Source organism: Podarcis melisellensis, assembly GCF_964234715.1.
Source record: "Podarcis melisellensis genome assembly, chromosome: 10".
Taxonomy (NCBI): domain Eukaryota; kingdom Metazoa; phylum Chordata; class Lepidosauria; order Squamata; family Lacertidae; genus Podarcis; species Podarcis melisellensis.
This window is the reverse complement of record NC_138542.1, coordinates 43027977-43046701: the sequence shown is the minus strand read 5'-3', so window position 1 is coordinate 43046701 and position 18725 is coordinate 43027977. Positions and strand designations below refer to the sequence as shown.

The following is an 18725-nucleotide window of genomic DNA, read 5'->3' as shown; positions in this document are numbered from 1 at the left end:
TTACGGCTGAAGAGCGGGGTACAAATGTGTTATACATATGAATATTTTTTTAAAAACATATAGAACTATAAAACACTATGTTTTATATATATACATAATACAAACTGACAAAACAAAACACCCAATACTTCCTTTAGTCATTCCTTTGGAAGAAAAGCTGCACTCAAGAACAAGAAGGAAGTCGCATCATATTCTACATGAGGAGCTCCATAGGGTTGAGTTGCAAGACTGATGACATTTAATTATCTTCTGAAGCAGTCCACACATTTCATAAAAGTCAATGATGATATAACACTGGAAGAGCCTAGAAGCATAATGGGCTAATTTTCTGGGAAGGTGGTGCCAAAGGTTGTGGCAGAGCAACTCCCAAGTATTCCTGAATGATACTGATTATCTGGATTCACTTCAATGTGTCCCCTGCTTCTAAGACTGAATTGTCCTGATTTATGGTCTTTATCAAGAGAAGGACAGAGAAGTGTGACCCTTATTACTCTTACTAGATCTCTCCATGGCTTTGACACCATTGAGCAGGATGAGTATCAAAAGGCATTATATCACAATGGTTTCGTTCCTACCTGCATGGTCAAATCCAGAAATGAACTGGGGAGTGGGGGGAGAGCGACTTTGGCCTCCTAGCACTTATGCAATAGGATTCCACCAGGCACTGCTTTGTCCCTGGAGGGCAGGGTTTGCATTCAGAGCCAGCGTGGTGTAGTGGTTAAGAGCGGTAGACTCGTAATCTGGGGAACCGGGTCCGTGTCTCCGCTCCTCCACATGCAGCTGCTGGGTGACCTTGGGCCAGTCACACTTCTCTGAAGTCTCTCAGCCCCACTCACCTCACAGAGTGTTTGTTGTGGGGGAGGAAGGGAAAGGAGAATGTTAGCCGCTTTGAGACTCCTGAAGGGGAGTGAAAGGCGGGATATCAAATCCAAACTCCTCTTATTCTTCTTCCCTTTGATGGAGCAGGCACATAGATTGGAGGGACAGCTGAATACATCTTTGTCAACCAAAGTCTAGGTTTCCTTTTTGCTTGGAGGGCTTTTTACCAGCTTCACCCGGTCAGCTACAGTCCTATCTGGATGGGGATAACCTGGCCATAATAGACCATGCACTCAAGACTAGATTACTGAAATGCATTCTATGTGGGGCCACCCTTGGGATTGATCCAGAAGCTCCAGCTGGGGCAGAATACAGCACCTAAGATAGTTGATGTGAAGAGATGATGGGCAACATCTAATACTGCTGCTAAAATATCTGCTCTGGCTGCCCATGTTACAGGGCAAGGCTCAAGCCTCATATTAATATAGAAGGCCCTGAACAACTTGGATTCTGAGTACTTTAAGGGCTGCCTGAGTTCTTATATGCCAGTTTGATCATTGAGATCTGGAGGAATGATGTTAGTTGTCCCCCATGTTTCAATAGTCCGACTGCTTTTCATGAGACGTTGGGTATCTAGTGCTGTTGGTCCCCCACTGGAGAATTCTCTTCCAGCAGATGTGGCAGGCATCCTCACTTCTAAGATTCAGACATCTCTTGAAGATTTTTATGTGTTGCCAGTCCTATTCAATGGTTTACACTTTTAAGATGAGGCAGTCATTTTTACAAATATTCTGTATTGCTGTTAATTGTATTTTATCTCTTTTGTAGATCCTCTTGTACACCGCACTGAAATTTTGCATGTGAGTGGTATATAAATATTTTAAATAAATAAAATGAATATGTAATGTAACAACATTGAGAGTCCACTAGCACATACTATGCAACTTGCCAATATAAAATTCAACAGCAAATTCAAAAAAATTCCTTCTTTCTGCATATTGACCCTGAATTAGCAGGTAAAATCCCCACACTAATATAAAAACCCTTGCAACTCTTAATTATATTATGACTTAATTTAGATAACATATTCAGTGTATTTGGCCTTGTAATCAGGTTTAGCACTGCTGAAAACAGTATTTTCACTGGGAAATACTGTTCCTATGATTTAAAAAGAAGTCAATGATTACTAAAATATTTGTTAAACTATCTGAAGATAGCTTTCTCACATTGATGGCTAAGTCAGTGAAGCCTGATGTCCACCATTTGTAAATAAAAGATATAGTTTAGTTTTTAAAGTAAGTACCTCAAAGACCAAACTAAAAGCCAAGAAAGATTTTTCATCCAATAAGAAAGGTGCAAAATTTAGGAGAAGGGCAAAGCAAAAAATATTTCATGCATATTATGCCTCAGAAAGGTAGAAGCTCTGTCAGAGATGACATAATTATTTAAGGACATCTGTCTTCTCCTAAAATGGGGCGCATAAATGGAAAACTAATAGACACATGCATTATAAAGCCAAGACATTTCTTCAAGAGAGTCAAGGGGAAGGTTAATACAATACGCAGAAAGTTAAGATATTGAAAGCTGCTAGAATGCTCATTAGAGACAATGTTTTCAACATCAAAATATCCATAACCTAACCCAACTTCCAAGTTGTGTTAGCAATTACTACACTTAATTGGAAATCCCAGGCTTTTCATTTTTTGATAAAAGGCTTTTCATTTTTCATTTTTTGAGAAAGAGATTAATGCTTTTCAGCACAAGGTTTTATGCCATACAACCAACTTGCCTGTCTCTGGTACAACTTACTTCAGAAGCTTTATATTTCATAATATTAGTTGAATTGTTTTAGTCTTCTAGCATCCTTAAAGCAGCTATGACCACTACTACAATAAAGAGCTTCAAAGATCTATTTTTGAATCAAGCCTCTGAATAGCACAGGCTAAGAATCTAAGTAAGTAAATTAGCAAACACTTTTCTGTAGGTTGTGTTCAGAGTTCCTAAAGAGTTTGTGTAGTGTAGTCAAAGCATTGCAGTAGGTTCAAATCCTTACTCATCTGTGAAGCTCACTTAACCAGTCTTCCTCAGCCCACAGAGTTGTTGCAAGGAAAAACATGGGAGTGAAAGAAACAAATTTTACAAGTAGCATAATATTTACTAAATCAAAGGGGTGGGAAACATTCAGCTACACTACAACACTCTACTTCAGAATATACCACGTATTAAGAAGGTGGTTTTGAGTCATTGCTCTCAAACTTTTTTCTCAGGACCACAACTTTCAAAATAAAAATTTGCTCTTGCCACACTGATTTTTTTTATTGATAAGAAATAAATTGGAGAACAAAAAGAAGCAACTCCTGGCAGTGCTTGATTTTGAAAAGGTATCTATCCATAGTCTGCAAATAAATAAATAAATGAATGAATGAATGAATGAATGATACTAAACCGCGATACTACACTGAAATGGTTAGGTGTTTCTTTGATTGCCCTTGAATCTTCCTGCAACCCTTGACATCTTCTCTGGCCACACCAGTGTGATGTGCCACACCCTTTGAGAACCACTGCTCTAGAGTTCTCTTCTACTGAAGAGCAGGAAATAGATTTTTCAGGCTAGGCCAGAGTTCAGAGACTTCACACATTCAAACATCACTTCCACACTAACACAGCTGATTGTTAAGTTCAGTGATGGCCCCTTGTATCTAATGGAATATGAATGGGAGGGTCCTTAGCGGACATCTTTTCTGGGTCACATGGAGAATCTAAAATGCGTCTCTGCATGTTTTTATATCCTGACATAATTACTAGCTTTTTCCATGTTCAAACTATATATCTAAGCCAGAGTCAAAGCTAAGACTAAAGTGCCGAAGAAATGCTTTTGTAACCAGAATGAAGAGACAGGTGTTGTGACCATGTTACAGATTTTATGATAAGCTGCAAATCCTCTGGATTCCCAAAATACTAACATAAGCAGTCACTATCAGTAAGAAATGGATGGTATATAAATGTTTTAAGTGAATCATAATGAGAATAGAAAAAAAACAATAACTGTAACAGTAGCCAAGAAAAATAAAGCACAGGAAAACTAGTTTACAGAAATAAAAAGGTGCTATTACTGAACAATACTATCCACACTGTTTAAAGATGTAAACCCAAAACATCCCAAGGAGAAGACCACTGCAAGTTATGATGGAAGGAACAGGTTACTTGAAGTTTGCTCTAAAATTCCAAAAGGTATTATCATGAAGTGATGCTTGCTATGCCACAAAGGCTTGTGTGTGTCAGCTACGAAGTACACTCTTCCAGTGGGAAACAATAATGCCAGCAGGAGTGAAATGTTACAAAAATGAAGGGCAAGGGATTAAAGTGAATGGTATAGGTGTCAGATGGCTTCGTATACGGGATCATAAAGAATATTTTTCGCACAATTTTAAATTTACTGGCTCATCAATGTAAGATTTCAGATACAATTGAAGATGATAGAGTTCAAATGGCAATGGAGAGAAAAGATATAGCTATTGCATTGGCAGCACACTGGTTGATAAATTCCCTCCCCAGTGAAGTTCATCTGGTGCCTACATTGTTGTTTTTCAGACATCCGGTTGGGGCATTTTTATTCTCTCAGGCATTTTAAATTATTTTTAAAAAAGAGATTTGAGTGAAAAGGAAACTGAATTTTAATCACTGTAACCGAGTTATACATTCTGCTGACTCTGGAAAGTGCAAGGACCCCAGGATATATATTGTATGAAAGCAGTATACAAAAACTTCAAAAAATAAATTAAAAATAGCTTTTTCCTGCCATACATGCCAAGCATCATGAACCGGGACTGAAGAATTCATTTTTTAAAAAAAGTTAAAATGTAATCTACTTATGCAATTAAGTAAACTATATATTTAAAATAAAGATCAACTCCACAGCATGATCAAGACTGTCAATGTAAATCATAAAATCACTTTTGAAATAAGGGTGATTGGACATACGATACTCCACTTTCCTTATAAAGCTCGTTATAAGGCTAAATTCCAAGCTAAACATTTCATTTCCAAAATGCATAAAAACACATTTCCATCATGATAGTTACATTATCAATTCCAGTACCAAATACCATCAACCCCTTCTCGCTACTCTGGTTTAGAGAAGCTGAAGGCATGAAGAAGGCTCACTGATGCTTTCTCAGCGCACTTACCTGCTATAGGGATCCCTCCTAGACCTGTGCTGTGTTGTGGTGGGAGGTTTAAGTCCAAGAAATTACTATTTGAAGGGGGATTTGCTGTGTGGTTCAAGTGCATGATGTTATTGCGTGGGAAGGCCATCCAAGGATAGCGAGCGGCTTGGCCTGGAAAACTGAAGGAGTTGTAAACTGCTCGATGCTGTTGAAATTGCGGGAACCTCTGTGGCAAGACTGAAAATGTGCTATTGAGAGAGTTGGCATTTGCGGGCGCAGCAGGATGCAGAAATCCAGAGCCTGACCCTTTGGCGCTTGTAGTGTGTGGGGAAGGGTTCTGGAGAGACGTGGGCGAGAGGGAGGGTTGGTCTTGGACCGACAGTTCCTTCTCGATCAGGTCTGCTAAGGCTTTGCGGGTGATATCAAAGGGATCAAACCCCAAGTCATCTTCTTGCTGTTTGGAAGAACCAAATCCAAACGCCGCTTGCCAGTCTGTAGACGAGGATACTGGGATGGTTTCTGTGGGATTTAAAACAGGCTATTAAAGACAAAGCTGCATTTTCCCAGCTTAAGATGAGTTAAAATACTGACCGATTTCCCTTTCCAATAATTGGTTATTCTCATTCCTATGGCAGTTTTCCCTAGCCTGGTACTCTCCAGATGTTTTGGATTATAATTCCCATTGGTCCTTGGAGTTGTAGTCCAAAATATCTGGAGAGTAACAGGTTGGGAAATCCTCTTCTAGGGGCAACTCGTTTTTAGATTAAAGCTCACAATATCCTTTATGTTCTAGTGGTGTACAGTTACCAAGAAAGCAACTTTCTTTATCTTTGCATTTTTCTTCCCTATAGTTCTAAACTGATCCTCTACTTGGGATTTTCACATTTCTGTCTCACCTGAAAAGCTCCTCCCGAAGGAAACAAGCTCCTTTAGAAAATTGAGGTGGAGGCTGTGTGGGCCTACTAGGGAAGTTGCTGAAAAATCTGGCAGAAGCACCTCATGGTTTTCAAGATCCAACCCTATGAATTTCCCATCCACCTTCTGCAACACATTACAGTAGCACTTCTTCATCTTTTAAATGTAAGAAGCCACTCTTTCCACTGCATATATTTCTTGCTAGAGGCTAGATAATACAAAAGATATCCTACATGACGAAACTTGATTGAGAAGCACTGTTCAGTTACTAATGAAAATGTCTCACTGCTTGTAATTTTAAGCAAAATGTTCTTATTGGTCTCATTGCTCATTAGCATCAATGACCATATGCATACAAAGCACAAAGTATGATTTATGTAAGGTTTTCTTTATTTTGAATCTTTGTTTTGAATCTACATTTCCACCAGCTATGAAAAAAGTAAAGCACTTCACAAAATAATAATTGTAACATATTCACAAGTTCTTTAAACTGGAGTAGTACTGAGCAGCACAGTCAAGTTCATGCTAAACTATAAGTAAATGTAAGAGCCTGAAGATATTATTTCAAGCTACTGCGTGCATGGGTTGTCTAACTAATACTATACCTGATGTGAAGAGGCTCTGTGGCTCTGGTGCCATTGGCCAGTCATTTGAAGTCTGTGGGGAGCTGGGAAATGGAGGGAGTCCACTTGGAATAGGGTTGGGGTGCCGGAAGTTGTCCGAGAAGAGAGACTGTGACTCTGTTATAGCCCCTTCAAAGGGAGACCGTGCACTGTGATTGGATGAACTGATGGGGATAACTGAATTGGATTTTGATAAGCCGGGTGGGGGTGAAGGTGTGTCACTATTTGATATCTAAAAAGAAAAAGAAAACAGTTTTACAATTGTATAGTAAAAACAGTTTCTTCTTTTAACAACCATTTGGTCATTTCCAAATAACATGTGTTTTTACAGCTAGTATAAAGTTTTAATCAAGCAACCCTCTTATGCAGCTGATAGGCAGGAAGGTATATTTAAGATTATGGCAAATAAATATTTCAACAGACAATATAGTACTTTTGCAAATATAAGGGTATGCAGTTAACAAGAGTTAAAAAGTGTTGGTTCTCAAATCTTACCTGCTGCGAGTTATCACAGTTTCCTATACTGAGAGAATCTGAAGGTTTGTCGATAGTGCTAGAGAGAAAGAAAAACTATTAGGCAAATGTATAAGACACAGCCTGATGGCCTGAAACTGTAGGAATTAATTTTAAAAGTTATTTTAGAAAACCTAGTTCATGGAGATAACTGACAACAAGCTGATTAGCTCCATCTTGCACATTCTGCTTGTTCGTTGTTACTCAGTGTAACCTCACAGCAATCAAAGTTTGTCTATTGCCCCTACTATCAGCCCCCGACATTAAACTGGTGTCCATGAAGCAGGCACCATATCTATTTATAAGAGCTTTGTGCTCAACTTGAGATTGATGGAGCGCAGAGGACTCCCCAATTTAGATTTCAGTACAATGAGTTGTAAAGAGAGGAGAGACATTAAAGAAAGAGAAGAGGCAAAAGGAATAAAAGTAAAAGAGAAAGTGAATGAACCAATAATATTATTCACCACAGCAGAAAAGCTCACTTCTCCTTTGTGCTGCTTCAGTTTCAAGACAATCGGAATGCTGTCACAACCTCTCACTTAAACACAACAGGAGACAAAACTGAAGCTCCAGCCGCTCAGGCATCCACTCACCCAAAATCAGAACAGCAGAGCAACAGGAAGAGCCAGGAAAGGACAAGACAAAACTTGGAATAAGATCAGCAATTACAAAAACCATGAAAAGAATGAGTTGAGGAAGGAATGGTGACAGCAGGACAAGGAGAGATACCAGATCAGGTGCTGTCAAAAGCTAAGTGAGCGAAGGGGATCAGGCCAGGCATGCATGATGGAAGGTGCACTGGCTGGGTTCAGGCTGCAAATGTATGCTAGCACAACCTGCAGTATTAAGTAAGGCTAACATTTGAGACACTAGAAGAAACCAAGATGCTGGAAAATAAATTGGTTGATATGGCAGTTCAACTGGAAAATAATATACTGTCACTATCTTGTTGACAAATCCAGCAGGTGTTGCAGTAAGCCACTGGACATCAACTGATGGACAAATGCAAATATTCAGAAAATATCTGCCTGCTATGTGACTTTAAGACTGAAAGCGTCTCACAGCCAATGACCAAAGCATCTGGGTTACACAAGGGAGCTTCCTCAGTGGTTCAAATGTGAAATTGCTGATCTAATATAAATACGTAATTTGTCCCTAAAATCAGCCTCCATACTAGAGGACTGGAAACTGCTCAATGTAGCTAGCACCTATTGTTTAAAAAGAATCCAGCTAAGACTTGGAACTTTATAGGCAGCTTAACTTAACATCTAGTCTAGTAAAACTGGTGGGCAGAATTATTAAAAATTGAATTACCAAACATGCAGAAGAGCAAGTCAGGCCGAAGCAAAAGCAGCATGGCTTCCACAAGGGTATGTCCTGTCTCACCAACCCATTAAAGTTCTTTGAGGGTGTCAACAAGCATACTTGAGACTCTCAAAAAGCTTTTGATAAATTCTCTCACCAAAAGAACCTAGAACAAGTTTAGCAGTCATGGGAAAAGAAGACAGGTCCTCTTATGGATGAGCAACTGGTTAAGTAACAGAAAGCAGGAATAAATAAGACGGTTGTTCCTCTATAGGGAATGCAAAAATCAGTACTGTAACCAGTGCTTTTTAACTTGTTCATAAATGACCTGGAGTTAGTACAGAAGTAACCTGGTTTGCTGATGACACTAAGTTGTTCAGAGTATTAAAAACATAAAGAAATTGCAAGGAGATCCAAAAGGGTATATTGAAACTAGGTGAATGGGCATTAAAATGGGAAATGTAGATTGATGTGAGCAAGTGTAAAGTGATGCATAGTGGAGCAAAAACCCCTAACTTTACATATACACTCATGGGGTCCAAACTGGTTGTGACTGATCAGGAAGGAGATCTTGGGGTCAAACTGGATAGCTCAATTAAGATGTCAACCAAGTGAGCATCTATTAAAATAGTCATATATAAAACAATATATATATTTTCTTTTTCTGCACTAGTTAAACATAAAAAATTCAAACACCCTAAAACATAAGATTGATAAGCAAAGACATTCGAATTAATTACAATATTTGACAAAACAAGACCAATTTCCTCTCCTTTTTTCTCAAACTTGTTAGTTTTGCCCCAAGTGCATATTCCCACACTTGCTCTATCCAATCTCCTGCATATGGTATACTTTGCAGCCTCCAGTACTTTGTGTAAAGTGCTCTGGCTGCAGACACCATAATCCCTTATGCAACTGAATGACAACATAATCCTAACCTTTTAAAAGGTAACAAAGAAAAAAGAGGGAGCGTCAAGCAGGCAAGTAAATCATTTGCTGATTTTATCTCAGCCATTGAGTGTAAATGAGCAGAATCACTTCCTGCTTTTAAGATTGATACTTGTGAGGTGTGACCCTGAATTTAGTGATCTAGTCAAAGCTATACTGGTCATTCCCAAACTCTTCCTACAATAAAGTCTAATTCTAAGCACATAGACATAGGTCTGTTTTCACGTGTCTGTGGATGATATTGGACTGGATAACCAAGACTATATACAGTCTCATCTGAATCAATTACAGAAACAGGAAGTCAACACAAGAAAGTATTCTAAAATGAATTTATGTTTGTTAAGTCATACAAACTCAAAAATCAAACAACCACTATACTCCAGCTATAGCCTACATTTTAGAGGTTTTGGCAGAACACTACTCTTTCAATATCTGTTGAATTATCTTAAGTCCACAGGCAAAGAGGGAAACATATAAATGTATATATTACATTGTTTCAGCCTACTTAACACTATATATATTTTTAAGCAAAGCATGGAGTAAAACTAGGTGAAACGGATTGTTTTTTCTTTGTGTAAAACTATTTAACACTCATAATGAACTGAAACTTTTAAATTAATTATTCAAACACAAAACTTAATTATTTCTTAATTATTTTCTCATTATTAGAAATATTGCAGTCTTTCAGTCCTGCGGCCAGAAACACAGCTGTCTCATAGAAGTTTCCAGATGTTCAAAACCCCTTTACTAATAAATAGGCTTGAGTTCCTGTTAAGTCTGTGATAGCATGCCTCTGAAAATCTTGATATCTGGATTAGACCTATGATCCACTTAGAGGAAGCACTGAATATGGTTTCAAAAGTACCAAATCAGCCCATTTTAGGCATAAGACTAGCCACAGGCGAAGGCTGGAACCAAAAGATTCTTAAGGTAAGAGTAAAAAGCTCTTCCACTCACGGAGGAAAGGTTGCCAATTTTTTATTTCAACTGTAGTCCTTTTGTACCATGTTAAATCTTGCTCTGAAATGTTTTCTAACCTTCAGGAGTGGTTGTGGGATGGTGGTGGAGGAAGATGAGACAGTAGTGGGGAAAGATGAGAAAGTCCTATTCATTGTGTGGACTTTTAGATCCTGATCAGCTGAACCAGTACTACAGATGTGTAGAACATTTTCAGATCATTTTTTCAGGCTCATAACTAAACAAGAGCCTAAGAGATGCTTAGCTTCATATAAAGCATTACTACAACATTTCAATAGTGCTATGGTAATCCACAATGGAATACCTAAAGCAGATCACTTTCTTCTCAGCAGGACAGCTTCAAAAGTAGGTAATGGGATGTTTTTCTAAATAGAAAAGCTCTTCTATTGACATTCTACTTCCAAAAGTGCTGATGTCTGCAATGATTTCTAGTGATGAAGTCTGAAATATTAGGTCAATGTTAGAACAAGAATACAAGGTATTCAGTGAGTTACTCTATTTCCTAATAAGCTTCTTAGACCCAGCTCATACATTACTGGTGCATAATGGAAGTAACCTCCTGTGTTCTGGTGCCTCATTAACACTAGAACAAGAAACAATGGAGTCAGGCAACTTATATGGCCACTTTCCCGCACCTCAACCTATTACAGGTGGGAAACTAGAGCCTAAGAAAGCAGTTTCCACACTGCAACAGTACACATCAGTATTCCCAATTCAAAAGCATAATATGCTGTGCTATGCAACTTGCATTTTTAATCCAACTTGTTAAAAGCCCCACAATGATGCTTATGATGCAAGGGACATATTGCAGTATTAAACACAAATTCAAGTAGTCTTAGTAGTCTAAAGGGAGGGGAAAGCTGATGGATCTCAATCCAGTGCCATACTTGCTTAACAAAATGCCTGGGTGAAGAGTATAATGTGCTTCGATCTGCCAACTGAGATCAGAGTATTCAAGACAATTAATTAAATGACTCTTACCTAAAAGATGAGAGTTCCTACTATGCAACTTTTTCTCTTAAAGAACATTAAAAAATGTTTGCTGAAGTGAGGTACGTGGTTTGCTAGAACACAGACGCAGAAGGAAACTTGTTTCAAAATGCCTTGCCTTTTCCACAACCCTTACCTTTAAAAATCATCTTCTGGCCTAGACACAGACTTCTCCTGAACAAACTGCCCATTGCAAAATAATGTGCAGTCCCCCCACCTAGGCATCACCTAGTGGTTCAGGCCAACCATTTTAACTTGAAACCAGCTCTCTTGACAGAGGCTGGAGAATCATCCCTCCACATCAGTGAGAGAGAAAGAAAGCTAACTAAAGTATAAAAGGCAGCACAATTACCCGAAATCTGAATCTGGACCATCTGGAGTCATGTGTTCTGAGTCTGTGCCATTTTCTAAAATAGGAGGCGTTTTCCTGTGTTCCATAGTTAAGCCGTTGACTGATTTACTTGAACTCTGTAATGATGGCCAGGCATCTTTGTTATTACTGTTGGGTCTGGAAAGAGGTGAAAGTAAAAGAGAGTTCAAGTTATGTAGAAAATCTTAATAGTGAAACACTGGGAAAATTATTCCTCATGCCATATACTGTGCAGAGGAATATGGAGGTCTTCAACAGAAAACTTAATGTCTGCTATTAAGACTGTAGAAAGAAACTGTTTTCTTGCACCAGGCAGGCAGTTTACACTTATAGTTGTTTTTTAATTAGGTGAATCCCACCAAGACATGTGGTCCTTAAACTGTTCTTTCATCCCAACATTCTCCAGTTTTATGAGTAATGTTACCCCTACCCTTCATATGCTATATCCAAGCTTTGTCCTTGAGGATTTCCCCCATGTGACCGGCATTATACACTTCTGAAATATCACTGTACCGGTGCTGGTAAGTTCTAAATTACCCAATTTGTCTCGTTTCAAATATTGATTCCCAAAGTTTCAAAACTCAGGCTAATATAAGCATAGATCACTAAATAAGGTTCTTTTGGTGTGTAAAATTATTTGAGAGGATGAATAAAGGTAAACTGAAGCAGGGAATCGCATCTTTAAACAGACATTCCCTGCTGGGTTTTGTATGTATATGCAAATAAATATTAATATTTATCATCAACATAATTATAAATGTTTCTTTCTCCTAATTAGTCCTTCAGTTTCACCCTATTTTTAAAATCATCATCCCAGAAAAGAATGAAGAATATTTAGAACTGTAACTTATAATGATTATGTTTAGAGACCTGTGCTCTTTTCAAAATGTTTATCTTGTCGTGCCATTCATTCCTTGAAATGCAATAAATTTATGAGTTCTCAAAATGAATGTGGAACAGACACACCCTGCTTTTTAAAACCAAGCGTCACAGATCTAACTAACAAAAATTGATTGCATTTTCAATTTTTATATTGATTCCTCATCTTTCCATGCATTTCAGGATTGGTTCCATAAAGCAGACACTACAAGAAGGTAAATATGGCACTGTCAGTTCCATTTATCAAGTTGAAAATCAGTCTGCCATGTAATTCTTATCTGCTTGCCTACCGTGTTCTAAAGCTTACACCCACATAAAAGTTGCTTGTCTACGTCTCTTCCAGATCTGAATGCTGGTAACTGATGAGTGAACTCACAAACTGGCTATTTCTGTCAGCATTTCAAGTTACTGCCCACAAGAACTGTATGAAATCAGAAAGCAGTGGGAATCACGGCCTTTTCTCTGGACCAATGGAAGTTTAGTTTGAACAGAAAAAATAGTAATAAAGAAATCATGACAGAAAATCTTCATGAAGTATACAGCAGATGCATTTTCTGTTTTGAATGCAGAACCAACTTATTTGCCACTTAGATGACACTTGTTTCAGGAACAAAGCTGAACTCTATGCTTAAGAACTTAGATTCACAGCAAAGAGTGGCAAAAAACATCAAAACAGATGACAAGAGGATAGCAAGAACCTAACATTTATTCAGTTTCTTCAGCTTACTGGGATCTTATAAAATAAATCACTGGAGATGTAAGACTGCTGAGACAGCACAGACAATTCAGAATGAACCAGTAGGAAGTAAGCTTATTTCTACTTTGTCATGCATACCCAATCTACCTTGGGCTTTTTTGTAAGAATGGTAATTAAGTTCTTGAAAAATTCCTACTGCAGAGACTGGACAGAGCCAAATTTGTAGCCATTTCTAAATACATTGTCTTCTTGCTGTTTCTTCTTGCCTTATGATGTGACTCCATCAGGTCTCAGAACACACTGTGAGAAAACATGACTTGACTCTTGCATGTTTGGTTTATTTCTTTTGATGCTCTTGAAGAAACAGTATTTCTCTCGCAAAGCTCACACTAATACAACAGCCAAGAGAGTAAGAAGGTATCATTATCCATATGAGAGGCTGGCAAATGACAAAACTGATCTGATGTTCTGCCCAGAGTCAAAGTATCAACTTTCCTTAATACAAGATTTGTCTTTTCCTTTAAGAGGCAATGCTGATCCGCTAAGATTTGACACTGGAAAAATTGCTTAGGATCCTGAGCAAGGCTGCTCTTGAAATCTTATTGGAAAAGGATCCCCATTAAGAAGGATCTAAAGAGTGCAAATTCTTGTTCACCAATCATTTGCCATGGTCACAAAGTTCAGGTGTTCAGTCACAAATAGATTTTCCCATTCATTTAGGTTTCCCTTATTAATAGTTCAAGAGGTTAAACCAGAGGTAATAGTAGTCTGACTACCATTCAAACTAAAGAAGTATCTTGCAAGCACAAACCTTATGTCATATTCTAAATATTAATGGCGTTTCTGTTATTAAGTAATGTAAGCTTTTCCAGAAATAGACAACCACTTAAAATTGTTACTTGGAATAGATAGGTGCTAAATCAAAAAACCCTCAGCAACCTTTCATTAAACAGACATATAAATCTATGTTACTCTGTCAAAGTCTGCACCCTACATATTAGCAGCCAACGTATTGAAACAAAAATCTCAACTAAGTTGCAATGAGTCAGAACATTTTACACTAACTTTGTCTTTCAGATGAGTCCTTTGTGGCATTCTCACCTTCTAAAGGCAAGGTGGACTCACACATTCATAGTAATGTTGTGTTGTACTTAAAATGAGTAAATCTTGTATTTTGTATTTCCAGTTTAATGACATGCCCTGCTATTTCACACCAAACCATACTATTTTACAATTGTAAATGATGCATTAATGGGAACATCTGCTGAAACAGTTGTTTGAAAATGCTGCATACATCTGTATAATGATGCAAAGGAAGTAAGATGTCAAGTGTGCTGGCTTAAGCAGTAAGGCAGTGAAGCAGAGTGCTTAGAAAGAGGGGTAAAGGGGGAGGTTTGATGAAAACTAAAGAGCACACACAGAGAACCTTTACTTACACATCATACCTCTGTAGTGAAGTCACTTTGTTCTTGTTCTTGTCAACTGCATTTGAAGACAGCTGGAGGAAGTTGGGGTTTAACTTGTATAATTCCTGGAGTAACTTCTGTTCATATTCTTGATGCTTACCAGCCTGGGGTAGAAAAAAAAGTTATAAAATAATGCAACTGTCAACCTGGCAATTTGCAGTGAAATCTTTACATCAAAATTTCATTTCTCATGTTCAAATAAGAGAAGCTTGGTTATTTTAAGCTAGCCTAGTCCATGTCCCACCAAATCACAAGACTATGACAACCATTTTGGGCTCTTTTGAAAGAATGTAAATTCAATGCTGCCTAAGGGAGTTTACTGTAAGCTGGTTAAGACCTTTCTAATTTCACTGAAAGGTAACCTCAGAACAAATCATAGTAATGATCACATTTCATAGGTGTACCCCACAATGCCCATTTCAGTTTCTTAGGTAACCTGCTCAGAAGGTGCAGAGTGATAAGTTAAAGGAAGGAGAGGTAACGTGGGGGGGCACATTTCCCATCATCCCTGACCACTGCCCATACTTACTGGGGTTGATCTGAGTTCGGAGTTCTGGCCCTTGTTCTGCAGAATAGCATTCCTGTTGAGGTACAACAAGCACCCACTACCTGCACTTTTGATAACTATTGCAGACATTTTTGTGCATTTATCCAGATGGATAAATGAATCTCTGTCATGAGTTTCTAATTTTTACTGCTTTCAGTTTTCTTTTAAATGTAGGGTTTTTTGAGTTTTTAATTTGCTGTTTTTATTGTGCATCGCCTTTAGATGATAATGTAGGAGATTTACTATTATATTATATTTATATAATACATAACTGCTACCTTTTATTCTCAGATCAGTTTATAGAACTTCAAATCTGCAGCAAGAATGCTTCAAAGTCTTTATATTTCCTCTCAATCCAGCCCTGGGCATTATCTCCATTTCAAAAAGAAGGAGCACAGAAGACAGTCAAGCCAGTTTGGACATAAATATCCTGGCTGAACAACTGTCAGGCTGCCATGGTCAACAGGGACCATCTTGGCTGTGAGACCTGGAAGACCTGCTTCCTGCACTGTAGGCCTTTTCCACTTGGCCTGGGAAGTTGGGGCCCTGGCTGACGCCAGTTACAAAAGCTGAAGCTGCTGAACAGACCCTTAGGTTGGAGAATAGTGTGTGTGTGTTGGTATTGTTGCTCTTGCTGATGTTAATTTTTGTATCTTTATTTTTAGATCTTATTATGATTTAAGGTTGAAATTGTTTTACTTGATTGTGCACTTCCTGGTATGTTTTATTTACTGTTTATGACTACTTTTGTTATGTTTGTAACTATGTAATTGTTTTCACGTTGGAAGCCCCCTGGAGCATTGTTTGAACTATGGAAAGGTGGCATACAGATAAAATGATGCATGTATGCATGCTTCCCACTCTCCTCAGGTGTTGCCTTAAATACTTCAATCGTGCATTCTCTAAACCGCATTCTGAAATCGAAACTGTAGTTTACTGGCTCAGATCAGAAATATGAGGCATTTAGAGTAATATTTCATGCTATAGGTTGCAACACACATACCTGCATCTCTTCTTTTGTAAAACTGGCTGCTTCATCCCCTAATTCATGTAGATACATACAGTCTGGTTTAGGACACTGCATATTCTTCAAAAAGTAACTGCAATATTTTGTGGTACCTAAAGACGCCTGGGGGGGAAACGAGACATTAACGAGACATAAAGGACAACAAACTATATACTTTAGAAGTAAGCCTGTTTTAGAATCCATCTTCTGGTATCATGGTGCTCAGTTACATGTACTCATAGACATTTGCCATTACGTGTCTCTCTCTCTCTCTCTCTCTCTCTCTCTCTCTCTCTCTCTCTCACACACACACACACACACACACACACACACAACCTTATTCTTATATAGTTACAAACACATACATTCATATTACCTTAAGTGTTCTTCCATCTACTACCACATTATTGACACACTGTATGGCTCTGAGTGCATCTTCTGACCGGATGTAAGTTACATATGCACTTGCACTTGGACCCTAGATAATTAAAAAAAAGTGTATGCGCATAGGTCAGTTTATTAGTCATCCTATAATGCAGCACTGAACTTCACCAAATTCTGAAGTACTTAATTCATAAGAAGCCCTCGGCAAAGGATTCATTTGCAAAAGTGCAGTAGTAATTATGACTGCAATATTTGAATAATCAGTTTAAACAGATTACAGAAGTGCCTGTGACTAATCGGACAGCAAATTTAAAACACATTTTGTCATAGAAGTACTTCTAAATACTCCACCTGGCAAGCACCATTTTAAGAGGCACTCCTATCCATAAAACAAACACAAAGGAATACTTCTAAGGCAATGTCTGCTACAACAGGAATGCAAAACCTAAATTTTTTTTAAAAAACTATGTTCCTTGCTTCAGAGTGAGGAAACTATGTTCGTTTCTTCAGAACATATGAGTAAAATCAGTAGAATGAAGCAACTATATACCATACAAGGTTGGGCTTGCTGAAGTTAGGTTTGAATTGATGGTTTCCCAACTCTGTACACTGATATTCATAGCAACAAGGCTACAACAGCTTTACTCCAAAATCCTTACCATGCATTTGGATTCCCTTCTTTCTTTACAATTATGTTAACTTTTTGCCTGCTCTTTCCTCCTCTACCCATTTTGAAGCCAACTTCTAAAAACTTAAGCATTCCAAGTAACATATTCCTTTCCTACTTACAAACTTGAATGAAAAAGTAACATATACTTTGAAATAGGAATTAATTTTTTCATTAGTATGACAATAGCGTATCAACCAGATTAGGGTATAATTAAAAATCTTCACCAAGGTATAATGCACACCCAGAAGTCAATACAATCTTTCTATTTAGTGAAAAACTATAACATATTTCGAGTATATCAGCTTCTGCACCAGCAAAACAGATATAGTAAATCATGGGGTGCTCCAAGTTAGAATGCAACTACATTGCTGAACAGGGGTGTACAAAGCAGCAATAATAAGGAAGGTACATTCCAGACAGAACAAATGAAAAGATCTGGACACATGTTTGCAGGGGAATACATTCATAGGCTACACTTAACTGAAATTACATTCTAATTCAGGGGCAGTTTACACCTTACTGCTGGGTAGTCTACGTTGTAGAATTAATCTGACTCTGGTTTTAGTACATGCAAACAAAAACAGAGCTGCCGAAATGTTCCTGTATGGAATGTTTTTGACCCAAGGATGTCAAAAATGAGTTGTCCATATGCAACTGAAACTGTTGGAACTCCAGCTAAACACCCACCTTTTACCTAGGTCAAGGGGAAATCAGTATCTTACCTGTGAGCCTGCATATGATGTGCTGTTGTTGATTACAACTTTGTGTATTTTACCAAATTTCCCAAAATATTCTGGCCTTTTCAAAACCTGTTTGGAAGATATAAAAACAATATTAAGAAGCAGCTCAGACAAAACTCAGACTACTAATGGATGCCTAACTATTTTTGCTCCCTTTAAAAAATCTTTTAACCAAAGAAAGCAATGGAAAATTGCTAAGCAGTTACAAATGAACTATACAAAACATTGGTCTCGGGCTGTCAACTGGAGCGGCGCAGGGGTCTCCACCCAGGCACGCAACTGGTACTGAGCACATACCATATTTCCTATAATTAGTGGCAGATAACTTCAATTCTCTCTCCTGAAGTCTAACAACACTATATTATAATGAGTTATTCTAACAGCCTGCAGTCCATAAATCACATAAAATTCCAAGTGAAGATTGAAAGGCATGCCAAGTGGGTACCAATTTAACAGGCCCACTGCCAGCAGGGACCCCAGACTATGAGCTTTCATTTAAAAAATCTAGCCCTCCTAGAAATAAACTTATAAAGCAAGATGTTCAGGTAACCTACTTAGCAATGTGCTAGGCTGTCTGCTCCTGTGTTTAAGTGTTTTTTAGCCAATGAATAAAGACAGAACTGTGATTGAAGAGTGCGCTTTGTGAGCCTCAAGAGAAAGAAATTCATGGGATCCTAAAGAGCTTCTGTTTTCCCCTCCCCTTTGGTGC

General features: G+C 38.1%; 1 protein-coding gene across 9 annotated transcripts in view; it reads right to left on the bottom strand.

Annotated features, from left to right (window-relative positions):
- CNOT4 (CCR4-NOT transcription complex subunit 4) overlaps positions 1–18725 on the bottom strand; it is a 54524-nt gene that overhangs the window by 14790 nt on the left and 21009 nt on the right. For 4 of the 9 annotated variants that reach the window (XM_081929105.1, XM_081929100.1, XM_081929108.1 and 1 more), the window contains exons 4-11: positions 17999–18085; positions 16599–16700; positions 16220–16345; positions 14640–14773; positions 11610–11765; positions 7019–7076; positions 6506–6755; positions 5007–5504 (exon numbers count right to left, since the gene is read on the bottom strand). In XM_081929105.1, the coding sequence (XP_081785231.1) occupies positions 5007–5504; positions 6506–6755; positions 7019–7076; positions 11610–11765; positions 14640–14773; positions 16220–16345; positions 16599–16700; positions 17999–18085 (1411 nt within the window). The remainder of the gene's footprint in view (positions 1–5006; positions 5505–6505; positions 6756–7018; positions 7077–11609; positions 11766–14639; positions 14774–16219; positions 16346–16598; positions 16701–17998; positions 18086–18725) is intronic. The other 5 variants (XM_081929102.1, XM_081929106.1, XM_081929103.1 and 2 more) reach the window with 3 other exon arrangements.